This window comes from Pseudopipra pipra, chromosome 5, assembly GCF_036250125.1.
Source record: "Pseudopipra pipra isolate bDixPip1 chromosome 5, bDixPip1.hap1, whole genome shotgun sequence".
Lineage (NCBI taxonomy): Eukaryota > Metazoa > Chordata > Aves > Passeriformes > Pipridae > Pseudopipra > Pseudopipra pipra.
The window spans coordinates 17960417-17979180 of record NC_087553.1 but is presented as its reverse complement, the minus strand read 5'-3'; the positions used below and the strand labels follow the sequence as shown (position 1 = coordinate 17979180).

Sequence of the window (18764 nt, the reverse complement as noted above, 5' to 3'; positions counted from 1 at the left end):
GCATCATAACCAAGTGAAATAAAACCAAGAAGTTAACACAACCTATTTAATACTTGTTTGGCTAGCATGAGTTTGATTAACGACTGTTTTGCCAGCAGTCTCTAAGCCCATATTTACTCAATATCACACCTGAGCCTTTTTCTAGGAGTTTGACATTCTTTTCAACATGTCTTTGAGGTACAAATTGCTCTAGTGAAAAGTATCATATAATTCTCAACTTTGAAAAACCAAACTTCCACAGTGCTGGATAGAACTGACCATACTGGGTAGCTCCAGTAAGATTCTAAGAACAAAAGGCCATCCCACACAAACCATACCCATCTTGTATTCTGTAAACAGCACAGCATTCTGGAATAAGACCTCTCATCATCAGTGCTTTCTTTAGGCTGTCTCGGACTGTCACTCCACATCTTGCTGGAACCTAGAGGTCAGATAGGAAAGAAATGAATTAAAACAATTTCCAATTTATCTCCCTAAACTGATGCAAACATTTTGACCCTCAAGTGCTAAAACCCACTCATGATACGTTACAGAATGGTAGGTCAGAGGTTTTCAAAACCTTTTTTGTAGCAGGGAAAACTTTGGTGAATAGTATACGTGAAATAGAGTTCAGACAGAACAAGCTCTACACTTCTACTAACATTTGGAATGAAATCTTCATTCAACTCTAGAAGTGACTTTCCAACTTTTCTCAACTGGAAGAAACTGGAGACCCAGCACACGCACAGCTAGTAACTACATACAGCTACAATTTTACAGCCTGGCCTGAACTTCAGTGGGGAAACATGCCAAGTGAAATTAAGTGAAGGAACTAACTTGGACTGCACTCAAAAAAACATTACTATAAAATGTAAATATTTTATTTTCTATTTCTAAAACAGAAGATAAGCATGCAAACAAGTAAAACAAAACAGTCATCCGAGTCAGGCAGACCATTACCTCTCACTTTAACCTATATTTGCAACTCTACAATACTTCTTATATGAAAAACATATTCCTCTCTTCTGTTTCACTGTTTGAAAAGTTTAGATATCTAACAGGATGGGAAGAATGGAGGAGCACACTAAAAGTAGCCAAACAAAGAACTGCAAACTATGTAAAGTAAAGATATTTTCCTTGCCTCTATTCTAGCTGTAGGCATATATCTTATATGAGTTAGTACATCATCTCTAGGTATACCTGTGGTGTAGGCACACAATTGTATACAATCTGGGTATATACCTATACAGTGTCAAGCCATAAAAAAAACCCCAAAACATATTCTGTGGTTAAGTGTAGTTAAGGTGTTGAATATTATCTATTTACTATTTCTAGAACTCAACAGTGAAAATACGTAAGACTTCAGGTGCTGTACATACTGGGACATCTCCTATAATCATGAACAGAACTTCAAAAACAGATCAGAAGGAAAACTCACAAACTCAACAAACACAAGAAGCCTATCTGAACATCTGAAACTCAATTCTAGCTTGCTAGTGGCTTAAGCCAGAGCCCTCGGCAGACAAATGCAGTCCTTTAATCAGCTTCAACTGGCTTTGGATCAGAGCCTAGTTTTCGCTCCTTGCACTTAACTTTCCATGGGTATTTAGGGGCTCTATGTCCTACTTAAGGATGACAGTGGAAAGTACCTTTGTGAACACCACTTGAGGTTACGCTATATATTGCATCTCTAGAACTCAAACATATGCTCTTTCAGAAGAGACAAAATAAAGCAATATTTTGCTTCGCCATCTTCCTCCCATTAACATGAAAGTGCTTCTTACAGGATATTTGTGCATTTCATCTGGTCAACACAAACATTTAAAAAATACAATTTCTCTTAATTCCTTGAAAAAAACATCCTATAGCACACTGCTTTACAAACTTGATACTCAGCCTTAAGTGACTTTGGTTTACACACTGCATTCCTGTTTAATGCATCTTTTTATTAATCTAAAGATTAAGAATCCCAGAAGTTAGCACCACGGCTTTCAGTCACTTGTAGGTCATTCCTGCAGCATAAAACGTCCTTAGTCGTTACTAACACCCACCACTGATATTAAAAGGGAGCCCGGGAGCCCCTATTATCATTAATACGGTCAACAACATTCCATTGCAAAACTCAGCCCTCTGCTGCTTCAGTCTCTTCCAAAATAATTGTTCACACCAAAACCAACTGTTCATAGGGTCGTTCTGTGACTGGTACTCCCTGCTCCCAACCTCTGGAAACATGGTCAGTATAACCAGCACCATTTCATGAGGCAAGTGGCCATTCCCTGTGACTGAGCGAGTCATGTGTTTGCTCTCTTTCCCCTCATTATCAACCCCTGAAGGTCCTGTCAACCAAGGAGACAAAATGAAGAGATTTCTTCTTCCCCTCCCTACAGGCTTCAAGGTTTCTGGGTGCCAGGCTGGCTGCTCCCTCCCTTGCCAGCCCTCAAGGTGCCAGGCACCCAAGGCCACCAGGTGGTGGCAATGGCCTGGCCACAGAACATGGGAGTCTCAGAGCTCCCAGGACACTGTCTATAAATCGAGCAGCCCCCAGTCCTAAGGGGGCAACTTGGACTGGAGATGCTGCTGGACAGTGAGATCTGGGACCTACCAGTGCCCAGGGATGTCCTCTCCTTCCTCCAAGGATTGAGGGAATGACTCATTCTTTTATATGAATGGCAAGTCTAGATTATGATTGTTATAGTGATATGATGTATTAAAGATTTGTCTTGATCTGCAAAGGGTCCAGAAATAAGTGAGGTTGTATTATAAATTCTGTATTATAAATTCTGTATTATGCTACTTATAAATCGTACAATACTGATTCTGCTTGTAAAAATTACATGCCATTCTAATCATAAATTCTGTGTTAATATCTTGTTATGAAAATAATTATTTAATTGTACCTATGATTAGTGCCAAGATCATCATTCTGCCAAGGATCCCTGAAAGAACCTCTCTGTGCCCTCAGTGTCAGGTGACAAGTTCTCCTTGCCTACAACGTATATACATATTTACAAATACAGAGTAAGTATTTTTAAGAATCTGACTAAAATCTCTGAGGATTTCAGAGTGTGGTCCAAACTCCCACACATATTAGGTCCAGTCATGAGCCATTTTGATGGAGCAAGCAAGTGTTCTTTGGCTAAAGGCTATTTTTCCTCTAAAGTATAGCTCCTGCTGGATTGAGGTTGACTCCCCACAGACAATTAAGGTCTACCTTTCCAGTAACCTCAGTCATTTCACCACTGATATCCACAGTGGAAGAAGAAAGTGAAATACTGAGAAGGTGACAGACATACAATGGGGACAAAAAGGGAAATGAAGAGAATGAGGACAGTGGTTCAGCATGAGGCAGAAATGGGAGGAGAGAGTCAGGACAAACTTAAAAACTGACCAGAGAAAGTACATGCCTACTGGGAGAGGGAATTGCTATCAGCAAGTTGGTGGGAAACAAACACGCAGGACAGAGGGAAGACGGTCTGAAGAGCTAAATGAGGCAGAGGACAGGAAACAAAGATGTGATGAACTACCTTGTAGGAGAGAACTGGTTGCCAACAGTCGGAGAAATATTGGAAGCACATCCTGAACAGGAAGCTTTCGTGCTGTGATTAGGAGAAAAGGTGGCTTGTTTTGGATAAGGAGCATCAGAGGGAAGGAAGTGCCTAGAAAAAGCCTTAGAACACAGCACAGATTGGGAAGAGGTTCTAGCTCAGGCAGAAAACTCCAAGGCAGTAAGTATTAAAAGAAACCAGGTTAGTAAAATCTTGACCTAGGTGAGGGAATGGAACAAGACAAGGAAGAAAAGCCAAGCAGAGAGAAGGTGACTAACATTAAACAAGAGATAAGGAGTCTTGGGCTCACTGGAAGACATTTTCTTCCTCCAGCGCTCCATAAATGATGACAACATCCTCCAGTAACTCATGAAGCAAAGATCTGCATCAGGAACCTAAAAGTTCCAATGCTGTTAATGAATTACACTGGTGTAAATAATGCCATTTCAGGTGATTTCTAATTTTTTTTTCCTTTTCATTTTGCCAAAAATCAAGATCTATGAAGTTACAGGGTTTCTTTTAAGAGATCAATAAAGTCAGAAATGCAAACCCTCAAAACTTGGGAAGTATCAGAATGAAGGTTGCCTACAGCAATGTAAGTGCAATAGGATTATGAAAAATGTGCATTAAACATCTTGCTCACTCATTATTTGCTATTTCTCAGTATTACTTTCCCAAGTCTCCTTCATTAAAATCCAAGCCATATTTCTGCAACTTCCAATTAGAGACATGGGTAGAACATTTGTTCTCTTCACTGCCATTTGCAACAAGATCCAGCTAAAAACCAGAGAATTGTTTTGATTACTTTCAAAAATCACCACGATCCTGAATCAGCATCACATTTAGAAAATTCTCCTACAGAACTCCTGAGCAGAGAAACATAAGGCTAAATTAAAAGAACTTAGTGCTAGAATAAATCCTTGTGGTATTGATTAATCATTTTCCCAGACTGGTACAGCATGGTCTATCACCATCTGTGCATGTAGCCCTTCAGCCCCCTCCTTCAGTCCCTATCAGCACCTGCTGTAAAGCAGAAATACCACCCTACAAAGCACTCCCTCTGAAACTTCTTCCTGCCTCATCCCCTTTTTACCCCCAAAATACGGCAAATTTAAAGAAAAACCCCGCTCCAAGAAAGTGATTTGGGGAGCAACTCAGAATTAAGAAAAAAACCCCCAAACAACCCAATTTTTTTCCCAGCTAACAGACTCTGAAGCAGGAATTTCGGAACAGCCTCTTGCTCACCCCCAGCCAGAGGGAGGGTGTGCAGCCCCACAGAGAACTCAGAGAGCCGGAGCCCTGCAGTGCCCCACCCAGGGAGCCCCGGCTGCCTGCCAGGAGCCGGCACCTCCCGCACGGCAGGCAGGCACCACGGCGGGTTCATCGATTCCAGCAAGGCTTCTGTCAGGATTCCCACAGAGCCTTTGAACTGAATCACATCAGCATTTTTTGACAAAATCAGTTCCCCACGAGAATGTTTCTCATCTGCTCCAAAATACGCACTCTTATGACTGCAGTCCAGTAAACTGAACAAAGTTTGCATTTTATTGAAACACAGAGTGCTTAATTTTATTTCAAATCCATTCAGTGCCATCCCTTTTTATCTGTTTTATAACTAAGAGACTCTAAATACATTTCATAATGATTATCATCCAGAAAACTCACGTTACTGAACCAGGGGATGTACTTCCAAATTGTGATTGCTAAGGGCTTTCTTTTTAGGATACTTATACATCTAAGATTTGTAAATCAGGAAAGGTTTATAGCAACTTGAAAGTTGATTCAGAAACTTTCAAAAGTGAAGACTATGAAATAGTGTGGGCTACACAATACTAAGGAATAGTAGAGAAGCTGCCAACAGAGACTGTGAGGTGTGTTCAGTGCGTAGCTTAATATACTGGAGAAAGTAATTTACTTGTGCCTCCTGAACTGGGCAAGTAGTGATTCAGGAAGACACCAAAACACATGCTCAACTTTGCAAATGTTAAGTCCAAAGGAAACAAATGAAAATTATTCCAGATTCAAAAAATTCTCAAAGCAGTCTTACTACCTAAACAGATTAAACAGAACTGTAGACCTTAATTTCCTAATTTCTTTTACTCACATGAACTGTTTCTAAGGACAGTAAGTAATCAAAACAACATTGTTGATATATATTTAGTACTGGAGCTACAAGCATTTAAGCAATGCATAATAAATCACTTATTTCTGTAAATCAGGTCATTCCCAATTCAGTAAGAAATTCAAGGCTATGTCCCTAAATAACTCTTTCATCACTCTTCTAACATCAGAGTAGGAACTGGCATAGTCTCAGTAAGTTAAATATGCTTCCTTACACCAGTGCAGTTTCCAATATTTTAGAGCAATAAAGAGACTAAAGAGACTGAGAAACACTTCAAAAATCAATGTAAAGGTATTCTCTGAAAGTGGAGAGGCTGGTCACCTGTATCTAGTACTATACTTCTCAAAACCAGTTAGCTAGCTCTATTTTTCCCCTCAGCCTTGCACTACAGTCCAGCTCACTTTAGCTAAGTGTTGTGTATGTAAGGTATGTGTAACATACCTTAGAGCTTCAGAGTAATTCTAAACAATTAAGCAGACTACTGGGTACAATAGTGGAAATATTCCAAGTAGCATGGATTTGAAATATCATTCAAAAGTATTTATTTGCTTACCACAACATATACATGCTGAAAGATCACACTTTTCCCCCTCTGATACCTATATGACTAAAAAATGACAGCTACATGCTCACAGAATTCAATGTGTTGGGAGAAAAACCGGCTAAGCTATCTTTTTGCCAAATAACTAGTTTGGTCTTCCAACATGTCAGGTTTTCTTGTAAAATCCAAACATGATATCCACATTTAATTTCTCATCTTAAATATGAAGGACAAACATTTAAGCAATCCAGTCAGCCACTTCGTACAGCACTAACATTAGGATAATACTGAACATCACATCCTCTATAAAATAAAGAACATGGCTTTTGGACACAGCTCTTCTGGATTTCAGAGCATGAAGCTCTGTCCAACTGCCAGGAGAAAGCAGCATTTAAGAAAATACTAACACGTTCTATTAAGAATGTCAGACAAATGATGTGCAATTCCATTGCATTAAATCTTGTTTCCAAGGGAAGTGAGTAGAATTTACCCCTTTTATAAAGCTGCTCCCATTCCAACAAATGCATCCCATTTAACTTGCAAAGACACCCATTTGCACCTCCAATGTAATTAACTGTATTCACTTGCAGAACACAATGGGACTGATTTATGCCCATACAGAAATATTTTTGCAAGAATTTACCATCATTAAACCACACCGCATCAAGCTGGTTGTGCCCAGTCAACATTAGCCTCCACATTACCATTTTTCACACTTCTGAGGGACAGCTCCCAAACTGTTCAGAAGAACAGTGATCATTTGTAAGGTGACAGTAGAGCGCAGAATCACTATTTTAAAATTTTAGTTAGGGTGAACACCACCAGCAGAAGTTGTGAAGACTGACAGTGACCTACCAATAAAGTTTGGAAGAGATGGCTTTAGACTTCAGCTTTGAGAGAAATGCACATCTAGAAAAATATCTGTAGCCATTCTATGGGCATCAAACCCCAGGACTCGAAGGTTTCTGTTTAAGTGACAAAAAAGTCAGTTGGCTGCTCTCCAAACCAAAACCCAAACGCATTAGAAATCTAGGATACAAAATAGTTTAAGTAAGTCTTTCTAGTAAGTCAGACCCAGAGTACACTTGCATAGATTCCTGTCTCAGATGATCACACTCCAAATGCTTTAAAGGCAGGGTGGGGACAAGAAACTACTGCAGAAGGGCTAAAATTCACATTCTTCTCTAAACTGATGCAACAGATCCTAAAAACAAGGAGAGACTTTCATGTCCGGGTAATATATAAATTCTCTACAAATATTAAAGCCTTGGTTGGCTAGTTTGCTTAAACAACACATGAAGCCATGAATTTAAGTATGACTTACTAGACATGGAATTAAAACATTTATTACAATTATTTTCAGATTCGTGACTTGCATTCCATTTCACTGAGCACCTGCCCAGCACATTATGACGTAAAGGAAGCATGCTCCAAACAATATTTGCTTCTATCACTCATTACTTCCTACAGCCAGACTTTCCATCTCTTAAGGAGTCACTAAGCACTCCTTACTTGAGGAATACTCTTAAAAAACAGTGATCAGTGTTGCACAAGGCATTCCAGATGACAAGGCATCAATTTTATAATGGCAAGTTTTCAATATTGTTTGACTTTGCAATCTAAGACAGTGTGTCAATAAAACTGAAGTAGATTAAATTATTCTCTTTTAAACACATATGCCTTTGAATTTATCCAATATTGAGTTTAGCCTGGGGTGAGTTATCCCTGGCAGGCAGCTAAGCACCACCCAGCTGCTTGCTCGCTCCCCCCTGCAGTGAGACGAGGGAAGAGAACTGGAAAGACAAAAGTAAAAAAAAACTCCTCAGCTGAGATAAAAGACAATTTAATAAAGGAAGGAACAAATTTTTCTACTGATACAGAAGCAATCAAACACCACCGGCAAACTGGTGCCCAGTCAGTCCCTGAGCAACAGCAACTATAGAAAAACTCCCCTCCATTTTATTGCAGAGGATGAGGTTACCTGGCATGGAATGATCCCTTTGGTCAGTTGGGCTCAGCTGTCCCCACTGTGTCCCCACCTCAGCCTACTGGCTGGGGGGCAGTGGGAAACTGGGAAAGCCTTGACCCTGTGCACACCCTGCTCAGCAACAGCCAAACCACTGCTGTGCTGTCAGGACTGTCCCTGTGCCTGCTCTAAAACACACCACCACAAGAGCTGTGGGGAAGAAAGTGAAGTCCACCCAAGCCAGCCCCCAGCACAGTTTGCTGCAGCACTGCTGCCCACCTTGCTTCACTGAACACCTCCCAAAGACACACTCTCCAGGCTTCCCTAGACACGAAGGACTTGCTCAGCACAGCTGCAGAGTCCATTTCATTGCACAACTTCTGTGATGCAGTAAGATTTTCTTGCTTATTGACAGGCTAACAGAGGGTCTTCCCTTAAGTTAAATTTCTTCACCATGAAAACTGGTAACTAAGACTCTAATTTGATTTTGCCTGTCAGCAATTCCATAGGTAGGCCAATAGCTCTCCCAGATGATCCAAGTATTTAAAAAAAGTATCAAGTGAAGTTTACTTGAAAGTAAAATTTACTTGAAAGTAAACTACCATTTACTTTATGCTACCAGCACCAAATATGATGCATAAAATTCCAAAGCATTCAGATACATTCAGCAACCACCCATTGGCATAGGCTAAAAATAAACTCAATTTCTGCTGCAGGTTTGATATAACACGGGAGGTTTTGTGTTTTTTGATTAGAAAAACCAAATCATGTCAAACCACATTGTAATTAAATGCAAGAAACTAGTTCATTCAGCTGCCTGAACATCCCTTCTCTGAATTTTCCTTATACTTGACAGGTGAAACTGGTAGGACAGCTTGAATGCTGTGCTTACTTGAATCCAGTGCTTACTACTCAGCAAGTTTGAGGCACAAACTCACAGGCATAAACTGCAGAAAGCAAGATGCAAATCTTAAGTCAAAAGAAATGCACTGAGTATCAGATTTAAAAGCAGAACATTTGAAGGATCTCAGTTGTGCGTGCATGATGAATTAATTTATGCTAAGAATTTACATAGGATAAAAATAGCTGATTCTTCCAGTCTTCATGACTGCAGAGATCACATGATTGCTTGCCTAATTAAAAGGCAGATGTAGTAATAAACCAAGGTGTGACAAGAGTGAGACTTGAAATAAGAACTGACCCCATACACAGCATTCACAGTCCTGTTTAGTTTCTCTAACTCTTCAGAGTACAAATTCTCCCTTTTAAAAACCTCAGTCTCATATTTGCATTTTGAGAACTTTCATTGACTTTGCAATACATATGTAACACATGTGAAGCATTCCAACACATAACAAAGTGGAAAAGCTTTACTAGCCCAAATTTATGCAGTTTTTACATGAATCGCCTCTAATTGCTCTTAAACTTCAAAAAAAAAAAGCAAAACAAAGAACAACCAAAACCCACACAATCTTCTATAGTTGAACACAGAAAAAAGGGAAACTTCTTTTTTACCCAAAGTATTACTTTTGGTTTAGAAGCTGCCATAGGAAGTTTTTAGACCTCAAGAATCTGCAGGAAGCTGAAGTATTTGGAAGCCACCAGGTTTTCCCAAAGCATGAAAAGCATCTGCTATTCTTTTTTCTTTGTTGTTGTTCCCCCTTGATTCACTGTCACTACTCAGACCACTGTGGACAGAAGTAGAATTCAAAATGACAAAATCCACTCCTTGCTCACACTGACAGAGAACAGGCAGTGGGGCTGTGAGAGGATCCCTTATAAACTCACTAGGCAGAGCAGTGGAGACTCCTCACCACCCTCACAGCCACTCCACCAGAAGGCACGAAGCAAACATCTCTGGCAGTTGGTAATGTGCAGCAGACACCAACAGACTACACAGAAATGAAAAGCAAGAACCATCCACACCTGATGCCTTTCAACTGCCCATTACTTCTTACATCTAAACACTGTTTTTCTATAACTTCCCACGCTCCAGAACTCATACTATTATTCAGGATTGTTCATTTGCTTTCAGACTGTTTTTTCCCCAAATGTAAGTACTTGGCCAGAAGGGATTTCTTGGGTAATGACAATCATTCAGGGCTACTAATATAAGCAACTTATATGATCTTTTTCACTGAGTACTTGAGTTAGAAGCCCCCCTACCATATTCTCTTCTTTCCTACCAGACCTCACTGCAACATAAGAAATCTGCTAATATTGTTCCTCTGTGCAGTTATGACCAGTTTTAGCTACTTGTTTCTATACCTTATATCAAGTGGCTTTTTTTAGAAGCTTTTATTTCCTTCAGTATAAAGTAGCATGTGGCAGATTTAAAGGCCAAAACAGAATATGATTACTCACACCACATACAACCATGCCCATGGAATGCCTTACTACAAGAAACAAATTCCTAGTAGCCATAGCACACGTTTAATGGAGACTGAACAGAGGCTTTCCAAATAGAAAACACTTAAACTCATGAAATTCCTGAGTGACAAAGAGCTCAAATTTGGAAGACAACACAGAGAGAATATCATACATGCCTGCCCTGTTCTTGTGCTCTTTCACTGTGACAAAGAGATACTCCAGATATGTCCACAAAATGTTTATTCCATTCCAGGTTTCAAAACACTTTCCTGCAAGGGACCAGCCAGAACTGATGAGCCACAGGAAAACTGTCTAAAAATTCTTACTAATGCTTTAATGTTTGCAGTGATCAAGTAATCTAACAGGAGAAATCCCTAAATAATACTAACTGTTTTGTCAACTTTTGTATAAGAGAGTAAAAATTGAAACTGTTTTTACAATTGGGAGTGGGGATTTTTCCTTATCTCAAACCTATCAGTTTAGAATTGGCAATCCCAAAGACATGCAAAGATACTTTATCTAAGTCCTCAAAAAACACTCCCCTCAAAACCTCAAAGAAAAAGAAAAAAAAAAAAAAATAAAAAAAAATCACACAACTAGAAGCAATCCCATAAAATGCTTAAATCCCATCCTAGATGCCAATACCATATTCCTGTAATCTTCATACTCATAGAAAGCTTTTTATGCTCACTGCCTGGAACTCCTTCATTTCATTTTAAAAATTTTTTCACTGCATTCTGTCTCCTACATTCTCCATGCAGTCTCTCAAAAGTCTCATCAGCAAATAATGTAACATGCTTTTATGACACCACACTGTCATCTACTTCCATTCAAGACTACCTCCCTTCCACCAAATCTCAGTATCTAATAACCTCTCAGACTTCCAGCAGCCAGCTGGAGATCAGAGTTCTTACTTTCCTTCCACACCCAAAAGCTCTTTCTCAAATTAGCAGATTTGTTTCTTTCCACACCACAGCCACTTATATTCCTAGCCCAAAGAAGTTTTGAACTAATACCTCCCTAAATTCTGCCACAATTTGGATAAGCTTCATCAATTTGTTCTGCAAAACAACTTTTCATCTTAGGTAGACTTTTATCATCTTTCATTATTTCAGCACCCTTCTCTCTGGCCTAGAACAAAACAGAACAAACCCAGCTGCACCGACTTTTCCTGGTCACATCTGTGTGGAATCCTTCTCCAAAGGACATGTAACTTGTCAGCTGACCCAAGCCACTGAGAAAGGATGAAGTACACATATACATCTCTCTGCATTAGAGGGGGAAAAACTTCCTCCCCCCAGAGAAGAGCAAACAATCTGTTGCTTCTTCTAGGAGGTTGTTCAGAGAAAAACTTCTCTTTATCCCTTTCCAGGCCAGCTACAAGGAAAAAAAAAAAATCTTTTGACACTACTCATTCCTTGAATCCCCTCCAGCTAACCAGGACAGTTATCTGGTTTTGCTTTCAAAAAAGTTACATTTGAACTCTGCCCTGTAGCCAGCTGAATCAAAATGCTGACTTCAAACTGCTAATTGATCATCATCTGTAGGCTCTAGCACATACTGGCCAGGCTTTCCTATGTTAGGAAGAGGTTTGTCCAGTGCTCTGCCTTATGTCACACGTGAAGAAACTTCCCATCAGATACACTGCCTCTTCACCAAAATCACTTACACTGAACAACATGGTCTCATTTCTCTTTACTCCATCAGCTTCCCCAAACTGTGTTTCTAATTGGAGTCAACTCCAACAGATGTATTTGCTTGATCCTACACGCAAACAATACTACTAATGAACAAAACATGTAGACAACTCTCAAGTAACAAGGCAGTTGCTAGTCAAAAATGTAAGATATGTAAGCAACTCCCCCCCATTTCCTGCATTTTTAACAGCTCTAAACAAATAGCAGAAGGCTGTTGTAGTACTTTGGACTGCTTCAGAGTATGATCAAAGATAAATAATGAGGTTGGCTCTCCATTACCAACTCAATTCCAGTGACTTTAAGTCAGTTTAAGAACTGTCATGGCATTTCCAGACAAAAATAAACATAGAGTCCTTAGGATCTGACAACATTTCTCTCCTGCTGAAGTGAAGCTGTGATTGGAAGTAAAAACTGAAAATATTATTGGGATATTAACAAGGTTTTCTTTCAGAAGTGGATATTAATTGAAAGCAGCTAAAGTCGGGGTGGGGAGAAGATTGCTGCAACATCCAGACAGGGTGGGACATATGAAGAAACCAAAATCCAGTACCTTCTCTTCAGATTTCACTATGTGGGTAGTACTATGTGCCTAGACTTAGTCCAACAGGCAGACAACAAAATCACCTGGCTTGACACTATATATCTGCCCAGTGGTCACAGTTTACATTAAACTCCCATTCTCTAGGTCCAAAATCAAATAGTACTTTCAATCTTTAGTGATATCTTTAACAATTAAGCAACATTAAAAAAACTCAGGTGAAAACAACGGCCCTCACTGTGAGTCTTTTGTTTAGTGGGGTAGGGAAAGGATGGAAATCACAGCCCAGAGACAGTTGATACCTGTCTGACTGCTACAGAAAGCACTGTTTTGACATGGACACTGGTTGTCCATTCATTTCCCACTTTCTCTGGAAACACAGCTCCCCTGCTAAGTTCAGAGTATGTCCTGCCTTGCAAAACAGAGCCTAGACTATGGTTTGTCAGTAATTTCACATGTCACACTTTGTAGTGTATTATTCTAAAACACATATCAAGGCTCTTCAATTGGCAGCTCTTAACTGATAAAAAAGTCCCTCTTACAGCAGACAATTAAATAGCCAGCAAAAAATCAACTGCTCTTCCAAGACTTTAGGAATCACTGTAACATTGTCAAAGCTGATAAACATCAGGTTTTGAGCAGTTTGCAGGCAACACTTCTTGACCCTCCCAATAGCAACAATGTCCCTCCCCATGCCAGTTCTCTACACTGGGATGGGGCTGATCCCATCAGGGTCCTCACATGAAACACCACAGTGAGTGGGGAGGAATAGAAGAAAAAAACCAAACCCAAGTGATTCTGCACAGGCCTCCTCAGCTGCAGGAGGCTGGTTCTTGCTCTAAAGCATTCACGGCTTGCAGTAACTTTAACAACACAGAAAACACTTCTCAAGTCTTGGCCTGTTAAACTAATCAATAATTTTGTATAATATAGGAAACAGAGCTTCCTGCCCCTTCCAAACCATCGTAGAATGGTAGATTACTATTTATCCAAGAAAGCTGACTTGAGAAAAATATTTCTGGAGTTATCTTCATTGCTATAAAACTCCTGAAAGTTTTCTGTTCTGCGTTACCGCTATAATGGACTTTTTTGTGTTAATCCTGTAGAAAACACTCAACAGATCAAAACAACGGAGCACTGCAGAGCACAGTGATTGTGACACCTCTCTGACCTCCACACAGGTATTTTTTCAGCTCTTAACTTTTGCATACAGAGGGAGAGAGATACAGGAAATACTGAGCTTACAAGTATGTGAATAGAAACTGACTCACCACAGTCCTTTGCTTGTTGGGCAGGAAGACTCTAACAATAGGCTTCTGTGGAGACTTGGGGTTATTCCGTGACATATCAGCAGGGTTTTGATAAACTGAAAGGGATGAAGGTGCTACAGAGAGGCTAGAGGAGGAAGATGATGCAACTGTGTCTGTTGAAGCTGAACTGGAGACAGAGAAATCAGTTCCATTCCCCATGGACTCCAGTAACTGCTGTTCTCTCTGCTGTAGAGCATCAAGCTTGCTGGTGTACTCTTCGTAGGCCTGGGGAGGAAGAGCAGCTGTTTTAACCACGGAGTAGCCTCAGACAAAACCAGAAATCTAAATTCACAACAAACATGAAACAAAACACTTTCTAAACCAGATTTCTCAGGAATATGAACACAATAGTCTGTTTAAATGTTTCAGGAGGACACAATGAAGAAACAGCTCTCGATACATTATTTTAAACCTTATGAACCAACAACTAATGTTTTAATAAATTAAATGGATCAATGGATAAAAGAAATTGTAAGTTACAGCTTCAAAGCACCTGCTCTACAGAGTCTAATTCATAACCACTTTAAAAAAAAAGACAGAAATCTTCCCCAAATGTTGTCAGCTGTGTTGCTGAATTACTGTGCTCCAGATAAATTTTTCATTCCGTTGGAATGACAGCTAAATACATCTAATGCAATAATTAAGAGAAAGCTCAAATCTGCTTTTTACCATCTATATCTGATAACTCACGCAGCTCACTGTTCACCATCCTCCCCCTCTAGCACTGTCCTTTCATACCAAATAGTACAAAAAATTTCAGTTAGAAAATACCACAGTTTGTCCTGTTTAAGTCATTCATAAACACATAAAAGTGATTCTTTGAAAGAACTTTTTTAACACCTGTATAAGATCAATTTGATTTTCCACAATTTTATGTAAAACCTAATTACACACTGACCAAGTTTTTTAAACAAACAAACAAAAAAAATCAGTATTATTAAATTTTCCCATTAAGTCTTTATTATATGTAGTCAAGTCAAACATTACTGCCAAGACCTATAATACAAACACATAACCAGTATATATTTTTCTTTAAATTTTGTTTCCCACAACTTCGTAACGTGAAAATTTTGATGTGTATCCAAGTATCAGAACAATTCCTTCAGTACATCATTCAGTACAGAGTACCTTCAAAAACCTGAATCAGTTAAGTAACGTGTTTCACACTACAGATACTGGCTATTGGGCAGTGTTAGCCAAGCACATGTTTAGATCTTTACAGAAAAGAAGAAACAAATATCTTCCAAACCTAACACTTAAGTAGTGGGGAATCTTCTACTTTTCTCTATAGCAAGATCTATACAAAGTTGCATAAATTTTTCAACTATATTTTCAAGTATATTTACATAAAAGAAAGATACCTTTTGGTTCTGTTTTTATTTATTTGCTCTCCTAAAATTTTCTGTGCATAACATATTGCTAATTAAAGTTACAGGAGAACTGAACTAACCAACAAGTGTCTGCAAGGTCTACATGTGGAGAAAAAAAATTCAAATCAAGAGAAAGAATAACCAGCGTTCAGTAGTACAGGCACAAGAACTACATTTTACTAGGAATTTATTTCTCTGGATTCTATGTGTAGGGTCACCTAAACCAAATTGGTTTTGTTGAGTGAAAGAGCAGCTGGTCCCTTGCTTTTTATGAAAGTTTAGCATCCTCCCAGGATGAACCTCTGCTCAAAATGTATCATTGACCCCACAATGTTAACAAAGCAAATGATAATTTGACAGTGAGGACTAAGAAAGGAAAAGCATTTTAATGAAGGGTGGTGAAGATCAGTTTAAAATTCTAAATTTTATGGGTTCCATCTTTAATAAATGGACATACGTTCAGAAGCTGAAAACTACTTACTATGTCCTTTAAAAACTGAAGATGTAGGGTATTTCACAAATAGACCCCAAACTCTGAGACTAAAAACCAAAACATTTTCACTCTAGCATCAATTCTACTGTCAAAAGTAAACTGAAAGGTTACCCAACTATAAATAATGGCATTTTTTGGCTGTACAGTAACACAAGTGTGTCTCTTCCACTTCCAGGATCAACTTTTCATGGAAATTCAAGTAAAAGCTCCATGTGTCAAGAATAATTTTCAGTAAACAAAAATTAAGAAACATAAACTGTTACCATTTCACCAATAGTTTTCTAAATACTTACTTCCTTTTCTCATGAACGTTGCAAAATATTATTTGAACACACGCAACATTTCACTGGTTCCGGATACTTGTGGGTTTGGTTCCTTCACAAAATTACACACATCTTTCAAAATACTCAATCCTACAATGTTTACCCTGGCAGCTTGATCTGTCAGTAATGCAAACTCAAAGTCAAATGATTTATCTTAAGAGAATAAACAGTGAGTATGGAAAGCTGGGAGCTGCTGCTGGCTTTGAGTTCTATACCAGTAACTTCTGCAAAAAGCTCTCCACTTCTTATGAGGACAAAAGCTCTCACGTATCATACTGTTATTTGGTGTCATAGCAGAAGATCCCATAGCAAAACATAACAGAACTAGAAATGCATTGGTAGACTTTAAATATATTTTCCTCTTTAAAAAATCCCCACCTCTTTCTATACAGAAGGAGTAACAGTACATGCAGCAGAAACAGAATAGCTCCAATAAAATCTCATTTCACAAAAATTAATTACTTTGGAGAAATATTGGTTTCATCTGGTGGCCCACATCAATAGACCTCACATAGCTTACAGCACCAAGTCAAGACAAATTAATTCAAAGAGTACTACAACAGCAAAGCTGACCTATGGCAAGTATTTCTAGCTAAAAGAAAGATGATGTCGCAGCGTAGGCCTGTGTACAAGAGACCTGCAGCAGCACAGACACCTTTGCAGACAGACATCAACACCTACACAAACCTTCAAGTCAGTCAAGGACTTCTGGGTCAACTATGAGGTTTATTTCTGACAGCGTTTTTCAAAAACAAACTAAAAAAAATAATTAAAATTAAGTTTGTGCAGCATCTACAGCATGGAAGAGATTAAGATTAACATTCAAAAAGATCATTAAATCAAGGATTTAAAGGCATTTCAGTAGGGTTTATGAAATCTAGACTGCAATCCCATCAGTTTACATATTCCCATTAAGAAGTGACATTGCCTCTTCCCCTTTTGCTGTGAATGTCTGGAAGGAGGGTGTCCTTCTACTTAGGTTGAAAGAGCCTGCAGATTCCTCCTGAACCTTCTCTTCTCCATGCTAAACACCCCTCCAGTGCAGCCCCACAAGTATCAAGGAGCTGGGTCCCTCTTCACGCTGGGCCCAGTGTGCAGTTTGCTGCTGGGACCATGAGGGGGGGTCACTGACAGCTCAGCTGGCTCCCAATTTAGTGTGAATTTCAAAGTTACAGTATTTCACAAAGGTAAGTGAAATACTTGAAAAGCTGAATATTAGATTCAAATTGGCATGACCTGCTGATCTACACATAATTTAATGGCTATCAAAAATAGAACAAAAAGTTAATTTTAATAATATTGCCTATCAGTATATATGCACATCATATAATAGTCTCATACAGGCAAGAATACTCCTGAGACTTCATCTAAGTAAAATGCATAAAGGTCTGATAAGCTGCCAAGTCCAACTAAAGCCTTTCAAGATGGCATGTTTATATACAATACGTATACATGCCAAAATACAACTGCTGTTGTATTCTGCTGTGTATATTCTGCAGCATATATCTGCTGTGTATATTCTGCAGTTGTAACTGTTGCATATATTCAGGAGCAGCAGCCTAAAAGTTACTTCCCAAATGTTGCAACCTATTGACAAAATAAAAACTGACCTCAGAAGTCAACAGAATTTGAAAGATGTTATACAGATGTGCCAACAAAGTTCTCTTGATAAGATGAGGACAAGGGATTTTCTCAAAAGTATGTGGGTCTTTTTCTTGCATTTCATTTATATTATATTTGAAATTTGCTTTCTTGGGGCATGAGCAGACTATACACTCTAATAACATCATGTAGGGATATGAAAAGAAACAAGTTAACTTTTTTTCCTTAATTAATCTGGGAGAAACCCAAGTAGCAAAACATGATTTCTGCTTCTCTCTGCTCTCTACCACATCTGGTTAGAAAGCCAATCTCAACTCAAGCAGACCAATTGGCTTTACCTTCTCTCTCTCTTCCTCAACCAATTTTAGATAATACACACTGCAAGACTCTTACAAGCCTAAACTACAGGTTCCTGGTCTTTGAAACTGAGACTGTGTTTCTATTTAAAAGATGACTGACCTTTTAGGCTGTTGATTAAACGCAAATCCCACTAACTTAAACGGGAGCTGAAGATAGACAGTAACATACGTCATGATTTCTTCATTTAGTAAGACTCCTAAATCTGTACTTAGTCTAACTTTAGACACTCCAGTTTTGGTCTAACATATTTGAACAGCATCTGTTAGGAGCCTGGTAAAAATCAATCTGAATTTCCCCAGAGGGCCACCAGGTTTCCCAGTGCCTGCATGCAGCGTTAGCATTTTCCTGGAATACCACAGTCTGAAACAACCTGAGATTCATCACTAAGATCTGTTTCAGACTGTATCTGCCTGCTGTTGCAACGAGCATACTTCAGATCAGTGAAGAGGAAATCTTCTTTAATTAACTAATTTGACCTCCTGAGTGGATTCTTCAGATATGCAGGAATAAGGAATTAAATACTCTACTGATATTCAACAGCCAAACTC

The 18764-nt window shown here is 39.0% G+C and overlaps 1 protein-coding gene across 2 annotated transcripts in view; it reads right to left on the bottom strand.

The window, feature by feature from the left end:
- The window catches only part of BRAF (B-Raf proto-oncogene, serine/threonine kinase), an 83785-nt gene that overhangs the window by 42747 nt on the left and 22274 nt on the right, over positions 1-18764 (bottom strand). For both annotated transcript variants that reach the window (XM_064654723.1, XM_064654721.1), the window contains exons 3-4: positions 14030-14293; positions 318-421 (exon numbers count right to left, since the gene is read on the bottom strand). In XM_064654723.1, coding sequence (XP_064510793.1) covers positions 318-421; positions 14030-14293 — 368 coding nt within the window. The remainder of the gene's footprint in view (positions 1-317; positions 422-14029; positions 14294-18764) is intronic.